The sequence below is a fragment of the Rhinolophus sinicus genome, linkage group LG07 (genome assembly GCF_036562045.2).
Source record: "Rhinolophus sinicus isolate RSC01 linkage group LG07, ASM3656204v1, whole genome shotgun sequence".
Taxonomy (NCBI): domain Eukaryota; kingdom Metazoa; phylum Chordata; class Mammalia; order Chiroptera; family Rhinolophidae; genus Rhinolophus; species Rhinolophus sinicus.
The window spans coordinates 13,858,108-13,870,545 of record NC_133757.1 but is presented as its reverse complement, the minus strand read 5'-3'; the positions used below and the strand labels follow the sequence as shown (position 1 = coordinate 13,870,545).

Genomic DNA, 12,438 nt, shown 5'->3' with positions numbered 1-12,438 from the left:
GTAAGACTTCAGTAATTCTAAAAGTAATACCTCATTTATGAATTAAGGACTCCATATATGTTTTCATGAAGAGTTAAGCTTAGTGATACTGGTGTGCCTTCTGAAAGAACTAGCATTTAGTATATGGTTTTTCTCTAAGAATAAGGACATAATTTATTTTTTTCATGATCAAGTATTTTTAAAACGTCATTTTATATATCTAGACGTACATATAATTCTATGAAAATTGAAACGTGACTAATTTTATAATCTTCTCACTGACATAAAATATTTAAAGTTAGGAAATGTGATTAGGCCTCCTTTAATTTCAAATGACATGAGCAACAGTGGAATACAAACTATTATAACAGGTACTTTTTCTTTGACCCTACTGTATGAAAACATGATTTATAAAGGTTAATGTCTTCCAGAGCACGCTAAGAAATCCTCTTTTATGGTATTGCAAATTCTGAATATGTAAAAGATTATACTTAGTATTTACTTTAGAAGTTGGAATATTTTTTGGATTTTTTTTCCTGTTTACTTCTTTCTAAAGAGAGTATGGGGGTAAATGAAACTAGAGATTTCATTTGATTAGGTTTAAATTAATACATATTCTATTCTTGGAGTGGATAAAAAGGAGAGATGGTCACTGATTTTGTGAGAGTAAGGATGAGAATAGAGTATACATGTGACAGCTTTACTTTTTCCTTTCCAATTTGGATGCCTTTAATTTCTTTTTCTTTCCCGATTGCTCTAGCTAGGACTTCCATTTTGGGGTCTGTCTCATACATGTGTAGTTTAGGAGTTCAGCCGAGACTTGTGAGTAATCATACTCAGAAATGGGCAATCACCTTCTCTAGCTCCCTTCCCCATTCTTTTCAATTGCCCTGGTTCCTTGGGCCAGAAAGGTAGGGGCGTTTCTAATGGAGTTTTAGCCACATGTATTGCTTGCTCTAAAACTGGGACCCATCCTCAGTGCAAAACCATGAAAGGGGAAGCAAAACAGGAAGCTCACCCTCACATGTTTTGCTTTTCCAAATTTCTAACAGTCTACCTGCTCTGGTTTACTTTTCTGAATCCTTCAGCTGTGTGTGTGTGTGTGTGTGTGTGTGTGTATGTGTGTGTTTTGGTTTGGAGTTAATAGTTGTAAATGGAAGAAGGATGGGCTGTCAAGGAATTACACCCCCCAATTTGTGTGGTTTTATTTCTTTGTGCTGGTTTGTTTTTTGGTGGGTGTGTTGGGAAATTCTAATTTACATGGCCATTATTACCTCTACTACTTGGTAGTCAGTATTGAGTCTTTTTCTCTGAATTCAGCCTAACACTTTTTTCCCTTATACTATCTTTTTGACATACTGTATTAAGTAAAAGAAATACGTTGTTTTTAGTTTTTCAGTTTTCAGCATTTCTGCTATTTATAATAAGGTGTGTTCTAAAATTACATAATAAGAATTTTAAATAAATCAAAGACCCCATATTATGGAAACATCTTATATTGCTCTGTTAATGTGTAATGTAATTAGGTCAGAAAAATGTAAGAGGGTAATGTGACAATAAATACTAACAAAAAACAGTCATAGTCACTGTGAATTTCGAAGGGGCTTATGAAGGTGGGAAAACAGTTAACAAAATACCCATAACTCATATAAAAATAGAATGTATTTTTTTAAAGCTTTGTCTGAATAAAGGACACCAGGCATTTTTAATCCTGAAATAGCCACATGATTTTGACAATATGTGTTTTTATGTAGTTTTCAAGGTTGTCATGAGATTTAAATGTTTTTTATTCACATGTTTAAATGCAGTTGAAGACACTAATTTAGTTCTGCCTTTTTTCTTTCTTTTTTTAAATCTCTGGTCTGTTTATATTTATTAATGACCCAACGTCTAATGCATGGATCGTGATACTCAGACTTTAATACTTCATCCTATTTAACTTACAATTGATTTTCGTTTAGATGGTCTTCTCATTGTTGGTGTTCACTCGGCTAAATTTCCAAATGAAAAAGTCCTGGATAACATTAAAAGTGCTGTTCTTCGCTACAACATCACCCACCCTGTGGTTAATGATGCCGATGCCAGTCTTTGGCAAGAACTGGAAGTTTCCTGCTGGCCAACTCTGGTCATACTTGGACCCCGTGGAAACATGTTGTTTTCTTTGATTGGAGAGGGACACAAAGATAAATTGTTTTTGTATATTTCAATAGCTTTAAAGTATTACAAAGACAAAGGACAGATCAGAGATAATAAAATTGGAATAAAACTCTATAAAGATTCTTTGCCACCTTCACCATTGCTGTTTCCTGGCAAAGTAACAGTAGACCATATTTCTAAGAGATTGGTAATAGCAGACACTGGACATCACAGAATTTTGGTCGTCTGGAAGAATGGACAAATTCAGTACAGCATTGGAGGTAAAGTTTGTTTCTAATTATAACATGTAATGTATAGTTCAAGGAACTGTATCAAAATTGAAATATGTGAATAAGAACTAATTATAGAAGGGCAATATACATTGAATTTTAACTTCATCATGAAATGATGTTAATGTACAGTGTTTCAAGTAATCTCTTCTAACTTCCTCAAAAAACAAAAATACCCACAAAGCCCCATTCAAATCAAAAGGAAGAAATCTTTAAGTTATAATTTTTAAGCATGTTTGTATCTTGTTTTTTTCAAAAAACTGCCACACTTACTGTATCTTATGAAAGTATTATAGTAAGTCCTCACTGAATGTCATCATAGGTTCTGTGACGTCAAGTGAAATGATGTATAACAAAACAAAATTTTACTGTGGGCTAGGTCACATCAAGGTGAGATAAGTAAGTTCCTGTGGCATGTCATGAACATGGTAACAAAATAATATTGAGTGAAACAATGTTATTTGAGAACCTACTTTATATACATTTTGGATTTGGGGCATTTTGAATGGAAGTATTGTGTTTCACTTTCTATCAAAGTATAGCTATATCTTTTTAAAGACCAGAACAATACCCTATGGACTTGAGACTTAGATTATAAAATAAATAACCTAGGATGTGTACATAATTTTACTTTTCTCTCCTTCCATAAGAATTTAAGCATACTTCTGGATTATTTCCTTTTGTGTGTAGCAAAATGTCAGTATCTTTCAAGCATACATCGATTTGTTCCATATCTCCCTGGTCTTAGATCTTAAAAGCACTCTTATTTCCATCTACATAATAAATGTCCATCTACATAATAAATAATAAATTAATAAAATCTTATTTTAAAATAATTAACAGTGTATCAGTCAGGGAGAAAAGTAGTTCATCTCTTTGCAATCCAGCTTTAGTGACACATGCAGCATTAGTACATAGAGATACCTGAGTTCTTAGTGCAAATAAACTAATCATATTCCTAAGCCCTGGTGCTGTTCTTCATGTGCCAAGATACTACTATTCCCTTAGCGCTTGAATTTTTTGGTTTTTGTTAGTATTTGAGTGTTTTATGTTTATTTTGTTTTAGCAACTTCATGTATGGATTTATGACATGAAGTTATGAGAATTGTTTCTCAAAGAGTATCTGTTGTAGCAGCTTGAATTTAAATGGCTAAAAGAGGTTTTAATAGATTCTGTAAGTTTTAAAGTAGTGTAGGTGAGTAGTGTTCTTTTTTGTTGAACAGAGAAACTAGCAGCAAGCTAGCTTTCCCAAACATGTTTTTTAGGAATACTATCTTGTGACAAATTAATAGTTATTCTACAATTTTTTTTAAAGGAGTTGCTGTGCTCAGATATACTCAAGAAGTACTGGGTAGATGTGGTTTAACAGATTTTTGTTGGTGGTAATTTCACTGTACTTCTCATATCTTTTATTCTGCTAATTCACCTCATAAATATCCAAGAGGGGTTTATAGTACACAGTATATTCGGATCTGAAGTGGCCACAGTACTCTCCCTTTCTCCCCCTAAGGGAACTCTCATCAACAATATTATAAATACTAGTAATAATAGTAATAGTAGTACGTATATGCCTGGCATTATTCTAAGCACTTTACCTGTATTAATTTCTTTAGTCCTCACAATGCTATGAGTTAGGTATATTATTAGTTCCATTATACAGAAGACAAATTGAGACACAAAGAACCTGCCCAGGTCATCAGCGAGGGAGATGTCGAGCTGGGATTGAAACCCAGGCTGTTGGGCTCTTGAGTCTATGCTCCTGCCCACCACACAATACTACCTCTCTGACTAACATCTTGCGGGCAGTGGAGTTCTACAAAGCATAGTCTAGAAACACTGCCTTAGAGGCTTGTTCTCTGGTCACCGAAGTAACAATTATAGTTCATTATACTGTGTACTCTCCACCCTTGAATCTTCACAAATATTGAAGAGAAGTAGGCCATGAGAGCAGAATCGTTCTGTCTCTCTTAAAGGGTTTATGAAATATTATAGAACTTTGTGGCAAAGTGAAATAGTAAATATAAAGAATTCTTAACCTAGGGTTCATGGATGATTAAGAAATGCTTGAATGACCTTCAGGAGCTAGGCACCCACCGAAATAGTTTGTCACATTTTACAGGCATGTGTATTTTTTATAAGGAAAGGGTTCATAGTTTTCACTGTACAGTTGACCCTTGAACAATGCAGGTTTTAGGGTGCCAATCCCCCCTCACGCCGTGCAGTGAAAAATCCACATATAACTTGTGACTCCCCCAAAACTTAACTAATAGCCTACTGTTAACCAATAGCCTTACATAAACAGTTGGTTAGCACATATTTTTATATGTGTTATATACTGTATTCTTAATAATAAATTAAACTAGAGAAAAGAAAATGTCATTAAAAAAGTCATAAGGAAAATACATTTACAGTATTTATTGAAAAACATCTGCATGTGAGAGGACGCAACGTAGTTCAAACCTGTGTGGTTCAGAGTTCAATGGTATTATCAAATGAGCATATCTTCCAAAATTATTAAATATCATTCACCTAGGTGCTAAAAGATTAAATTTGTATTTAATTCTTTTTTTTTTTTTTTTTTTTTAAATTAAATTTATTGGGGTGACAATTGTTAGTAAAATTACATAGATTTCAGGTGTACAATTCTGTATTACATCATCTATAAATCCCATTGTATGTTCATCACCCTTATTTAATTCTTTGTAGTCTAGGTAATAGGTAATTAAGATGCTTTTAAAAGTATTTTCTTCTGATATGTTACTTACTATACTAAAGTGCAAAAGTAGCATTATCCAGAGCCCTATCATTAGTAAAACTTGTTACTCTTGAGAAAAATAGGTATCTTAGGAAGAATTTTAGTGTTCAAGTAGAAACATCATGTTAATTTATATTAAAATCCCAGCTTTAAACACAAATTTTATTTTGAAGGGTTTATTTTGAGATAACTTTTTAAGTGGAAAAATTTTGTCTTATGGCTATCTTGTCTTTTAGGACCCAACCCTGGAAGAAAAGATGGAATATTTTCAGAGTCAGCTTTTAATTCACCACAGGGTGTAGCCATAATGAATAATATCATATATGTGGCAGATACTGAAAACCACCTTATAAGAAAGGTAATTTTCCATTTTAAATAAAGTTTTAATACTAATCAGAAAAACTGATATTTGCTTGCTACATATTTAAAGTGAGAGGGTAATGCTTAAATACTTCGAATCATCCTTAGTTGGCTGTCTTCATAGGTACTTGTTTTAGTTTTATTCTTAGGTATCTTGTTTTTCTGTGTATCATCCTATAGTTGTCAAGGAAGACAAACCCATCAATCAAGTCCTTTTTTGGTGCTTTGTTTCAAAATCATGTGACTAAATCACCCAAAGCTCCTCATTTGGAGGTATTTTCCTAACTGCTATTTACGAAGTGATTTGTGTATTCAGATTCTTTGCCAGTTTTTAAATTGGGTTATTTATGTTTTTTTAAATTATTCAGTTGTAAGAGTTCTTTATATATCCTAGAAACAAATCCTTTACCAGATATATGATTGTCAGAAACTTTCTCACATTCTGTGGGTTGTCTTTTCAATTTCTTAATCATGTCTTTGCACAGAAGTTTTAAATTTTGATGATTACCAATTTATTGTTTTTTTCTTTCATTGCTTATGTTTTTGGAGTCATATGTAAGAATCCATTTTCAAATACAGGCCACAAAACTTTACTCCCATTTTTTTCTTAAGATTTTTATAGTTATGGCTCTTAGAGTTAGGCCTTCAATCCATTTTCAGTTGATTTTTGTGTGTGGTGTGAGGTAGGGATCCAACTTCATTTTTTTGCATGTGACTGTCCAATTATTCCAGAACCATTTATTGAATAGACTGTTCTTTCTCCATTGAATAATCTTGGCAACTTTGTAGAAAATCTTATTCACACATGCATGGTTTTATTTTTGGACTTTCAAGTCTATTCCATTGATCGATACCACACTGTTTAGATTACTGTAACTTAATAATTTTTGAAATCAGTAAATATGAATCTTCCCATTTTCTTCTTCTTTAACATTGTTTTGGCTGTTCTGGGTCCCTTACAATTTCATATGAATTTTAGGATCAGCTTCTCCATTCCTGCAAAAACTTCTGTGTGTTTCTTGTACAATTATGTTGTCTGTAAAAAACAAATGCTAGTTTTATATCTTCCCTTCTTATTCTCTTCTATTATATTGCTAGACAGAACCTCAGTTGCTTTTAAGCATTAGCAGTGATAGGGAATGCATATAAATTTTCTCCCAAAAGTTTAATATTTTCTGTAACTTTGAGGAAAAAATATTTATTAAGAAACTTGCTTTATATTCCTAGGTACTAAGAATTATTTTATTACATAGTTTTATGAAGTACATTTTCTACATTCATTGAAATGTGTAAGTTTTTTGCCCTTAGTATGGTGATATGATAAGTTAATAGATTTTTTTTTTTTTTTTTTTTTTATGTCAAACCATCTTTTTATTCTTGGGATAAACCTTAACTAATGATGAGTTGTTTCAAAAGTAAAGTTGGATTTGGTTATCCAAAATTATATTTAGTATTTAAAAATTCATGTTCATAAATTAAATGGCTCTGTATTTTCTTGGACTGTTCTCCCTGATTTTGGAATCAAGGTCATACTAACCTCATCAAATGAGCTGGTTCATTTTCATTTCTTTTTTACTTTTGGAATAATTTGTCTAACATTGGAATTAATGGGTTTTGAACATTTATTAAAATGCCCCTGTAATATTACCTGGACCTGGGGCTTTTTACAAGATGAATTCTTTGACTATCATATCAGTTTCAGTGATACATTTCTTAAATCAGATTATTTCAAGGGCCTATCCTTAGCTGCCTATTGCATGTTTGCAGATTGAGTTCAGTAAAAATATAAAAGGTTACATTGATAATACGCTTTACAATTTCAAGAGATTATAGAGCAGCCACTAGAAATAATGCAAGAGGATATCACTAAAATAAATCAATGTAATTCACTGTGATAACAGAATAAAAGATAATAACCATATGATTGTTTTACTGTATTCAGAAAAACCTTTGAAAATGTTTAATACCCATTCATGATAAAATTGGTAAACTTGAAAAGGAAATGAACATTGTGAACATGATAAAGGGCCTATAGCTACCCTTAATACAAGATTTTGAATGCTTTTCCTCCAAGTTTGGGAACAAGGGAAAGATCCCCACTCTCACCATGCCTGTACTGGAAGTACTAGCCATTGTAATAAGGCAACAAAGAGCAATGAAAGGCATACAGGCTGAAGAGGAAGAAGTATCTTTGTTTGCCAATGTCATGTGCATAGAAAACTCAAAGAGGTCTATGAAAAAGCTACTTCAACTAATAAGAGAATTTAGGAAGGTTGCAGAATACAAAGTCAGTATAAAAAGACCAACTACATTTTTATATACTAGTCACAGTCAATTGGAAAGTGAAATTTTAATTTTCTATTTATAGTAGCAACCAAAAACATAAAATACTTAGAGTAAATTTAACAAAATATATACAAGACCTGTATGCTTTAAACTATAAAATGTTGCTGAGAGAAATTAATCCAGTATTGGATTGGAAGGCTCAGATGTCAGTTCTCTCCAAATAGATTAACAGATCCAGTGCAATCCCAGTAAAAATTCAATCAGGCTTTTTTTGTGGATACTGACAAGTGGGTTCTAAAATTTACCATGAATTGCAAAACAAAGGATTGATTATATCTAAAATAATCTTGAAAAAGAACAAAGTTAGAAGACTGATTTCAAGATTTACTACAATGTTAAGGCTAATCAAGACTGTGTGATACTTTCATAAGGATAGAATCTAGATCAACAAGAAAGAATGGAGCACCTCGAAGAAACCTCAGACCTATACAGTTATTTGATTTTCAAAAAAAGCATCAAAACAGTCAAGGGGAAAAGGCAAGTCATTGCAGCAAATTGTGCTTGAACAGCTAGATTCTTCTATAGGAAAAAAAGAAACATGGCCCCTACCTCACACCTAGTACACATCAATTCAAGATGCATCATAGCCCTAAATGCAAATGCTGAAACCCTAAAGCCTTTAGATGAAAACGTCTTTGTGACTTGCAAGTGGGCAAAGATTTCTAAAGATAGGACACAGAAACATAATGACAAAAGAGAAAAATGATATTCAGATTTATCAAAATTTAAAACTTCTCATTAAAATTTACTGTTAAAAAAATGAAAAGCCACAGGCTGTCAGAAAATAGTCACAAAAATTCATGAAACTGAAAAATGAGAACACAGCCCAGTAAAAAGTGGGTCAAAGATTTGAACAGACGTTTTTCACAGAAGACGTAAGAATGACCACAAGTTCATAAAAAAGTGATCATCATGAGTTTAAAAGGAATTGTAAGTTACGCGTAAAACCACAATGAAATACCACTGTACATCCACCATAATGATTAAAATGTATGTGGTGACTGAGAACACTATAGGTTGTCAAGGACATGGAGCAATTGGAACAATGGTCGGTGGGAATGTAAAATGGCAGACAGCTGGAGAAAACCTGCTGGCAGCTTTTTTATCAAACTAATCATATACCTATGCTTTAACAAGGCAATTATACTGTTATGTATGTACCCAAGAGGAGTGAAAACATATTTACAAAAAGCTTGTACAAGAATATTGATAACAACTCTTATTTAAAAGCCTCACACTGGAAAGAGCCCAGGTGTCCATCAGTAGGAAAATATATGCATGAACTGTGGTATATTCCTGTGCTAAAATATATGCATCTTCAAAAAATATGAGAATACTGCTCAGCAATAAAAAGGAACAAGCTGCTGATACATGAATAAATCTCAGAAACATGTTAAATGAAAGAAGCCTCACACAAAAGAGTCCATACTGTATGATTCCATTTATCTGAAGTCCTAGAAGAGATACAACTACCCTAGGGCTGGAAAACATAATCATACTGTTTGCCTCTGGGGGCGGGAATGACTGGAAAGAGGCACAAGGGAACTTTGTGGAGTGAAGGTAACATTTTATATCTTTATGTAAGTTGGAGCTACACAAGTTTATGCATTTATGAGAATTCATCAAATTATACACTTAAGATTTGTGCATTTCATTGTAAGTTTTGCCTTAATAAAGGAACAAGGAACTCGGAGAAAATACAGAACTCTAGGTGATGATAAGCATGCTGAGATATTTAAGAACAGTGCACTAAGGTTTACGATTTACTTTGAAATGCATCAAAAATACAAATGGATCGAGGGATTGATAGCTGGATAAAATGTGATAAAGCACATAAGTGAAATGTTGATAGTAGGTGGTGGGTGTATGGGTATATGCTGCAAAATTTTTTGAACTTTTCTGTATGTTTGAAAACTTTCATGGTAAAATGTTGGAGGAAGGGTCTCAGGAGATGAAACCAGAGCATCTTTTTTTCAGTGGAATGCATTAGTTTTTGTTTATGCAGTAGAGGCAATATAGTATAGCAGAGCTAGAACTGCCTGTGTTCAAATCCCGTATCCTGGACTTATTAGCCATGGGATCTTGGGAATGTTACATAATTGTCTGTGCCTCAGTTTCCTCTAAAATAATGAAAAACACAATCATAGGGTTATTATGAGGATGGATGGATGGATGACTCCTGGATCAGTGCCTAGCACACATTAAGCTCTATATGTGTCAGTAATTGAAATATATACATTTAATTTTAAATATGCATGTTTCTGGATTTGCTTTTCAAATTTCAAATTTCACTTTTTAAATATTTTATAGGTGAGATGAGATCAGCACCAGTTCTGGTAGAGGCATGATGGGGGTGGGGGGAACAAGAGGAAATTGGGGAAATGGATGGGTGAGGAAATGAAAAGGACTGAGTTTTGTGTTTTTGAATAACAAGGTCACCCTATACTGGGTTAGTTTTTTTTTTTTTTTTTCAAAAAGAGTATTTGTGTTGCAAATACTATGTGTTCTATTGAAAATCATCATGTACCAAAAGAAAAAGAAGAACATGTATTGTATAAAACATGTATTAATTTCTATAGATTGACCTAGAAGCTGAGATGGTGAGCACTGTAGCGGGCATTGGAATTCAAGGTACAGATAAAGAAGGTGGAGCTAAAGGAGAACAACAGCCTATTAGTTCCCCTTGGGATGTAGTTTTTGGAACATCAGGTATGTAAACTTTTAATATTAAATGTAAGTTAACTTTGCTTAATAAATGTAAGATTTAAAAAATACTCTGGGGACATTCATTTAGCTTAATTATTGCTAGTTATTTTATACTTTTATACTTGTGGCTAGGATTTGTTAACTGTGTACAAGCAAAGCCAGCAGTAATATGTACAAGACAGAGTATATATTATTATAGTTAACATCACACATATTTTATACACACAGTAAGGTATATATTACTGTAAACTAATGTTCAGGAATTTCATCTTAGTTGCAGCTTTCAATTAATAGAGTTCTGAATATTCTTAAGTTGGAAGGATTATAGTTTCAGAACTTCAAAAGATTATGAACGATACCATTTAACAATGTCCTTTTCATTCTCATTTGAAAAAGAAATTAAAAGTGACAACTGCTTTTTTTAGATTATTAAAATTTGTATGGAAACATGATCGCTTCTTTTGAGCAATTAAAAAAATTTACTGAATTACGTAGATAGTGATAATGAATAAGGTTTACATTATCGTTACAATCTTTATTACCTGTATTAATTAATTATAAGATAATCCAGGAGCATAAGTATTCTTATTTATTATTGGCCCTCAGTGATGCTAAGATGGTTATCTACATGTCTAAAACCAGAGTGATGCAAAAGTAAGTTAGTAGAATATACTGAAAATGGACTTTGGGACTAACTGGTTTGTACGGTCTTAAAATACAGAGAGTGCCAAAAAAATGTATACATATTTTCAGAAAGGAAAACTGTATTAAAATTGTAATAATATATACCAATAACAAAAGATGAATACAAGTCATATTTGACTTCTGCAATTACAAGAGGTCCTCAAAGTGGTTACCATCAGCATCCATACACTTCTAATTACAGCGAACTACTGCTTGAGCAACGTTGACCAAAGTGTCCACTTATATACATTTTTTTGGCACCCTTGGAATTTATTGAGTGAATAAGCACCAGTTTAGTTGAATGGCATTACATTTGAGATAATATTCTGTGATGAGGCCAATTTGCTTAATAATTCAAAGGCCTTAATTTTTTTCATTATTATTAACTTTTTATAAAGTTTTTAATATTCATAAAATAACTGAATGAACTTCTGGTACTATCTGTAATTAATCTATGTAACTTAGGTATTTTGTGTAAATCATTTTTGAGATTTTCATTTTTGGAATTCTGTATCTTAATTGTCATGAGTGGTTTTAGTAGCTCATACTGGGGAAGGAGGTGGATAGAGGGAGCCTTACGTCCCAGGTGCAATCAGTAGGGGAATATATGTAGAGAATTTAAAAACAGTAGTAAAACCAACTACAACTCAGTCTTCTTTTTATCACCATGCACCAGCAATTCTAAATCATTTCAGGGTTAAAAATACTCATCCCCACTAGCACTTACCACTCCTGCCTCCCTGCCTTTGCTACACTACTGAACTATTTCAACATAAATCTTATAGATGGAAAAATAGTCCGAAACATCTATCAGTAAAATAGTGAAAGTGAAGGAGAATTGTTACTTTGGTATGCTGTTACCCTCCCTCCAGGGAAAAAAGAATGTCTGCCCTTAGTATGTAAGCCCCTAATGATTTATAGCTAATAGTCCATATAGTATTCAGTTATTGATTTTTACATTTTGCAACTTACATCCTGTATTTACTGTCAGTAATTGCCACAATAATGCTTCATAAAAAAATCATCCCCAAACTCATATAAACCTACCCCTTTATTTCTCACTCATATATGGGGTTGAGGTTCTGCTGATCAAGGCTGAGCTTGGGCTTGGTTCCAAGGTGTTTCTTGGGTGCAGATCTGCTTCACTTGTTTCTCACCCTCCTTGGACCAGCACCATCTCAG

General features: G+C 32.9%; 1 protein-coding gene across 1 annotated transcript in view; it reads left to right on the top strand.

Annotated features, from left to right (window-relative positions):
- Positions 1–12,438, top strand: part of NHLRC2 (NHL repeat containing 2) — a 38,440-nt gene that overhangs the window by 3,621 nt on the left and 22,381 nt on the right. Inside the window, exons 3-5 of the mRNA XM_019725195.2 lie at positions 1,941–2,396; positions 5,397–5,518; positions 10,446–10,575. Coding sequence (XP_019580754.2) covers positions 1,941–2,396; positions 5,397–5,518; positions 10,446–10,575 — 708 coding nt within the window. The remainder of the gene's footprint in view (positions 1–1,940; positions 2,397–5,396; positions 5,519–10,445; positions 10,576–12,438) is intronic.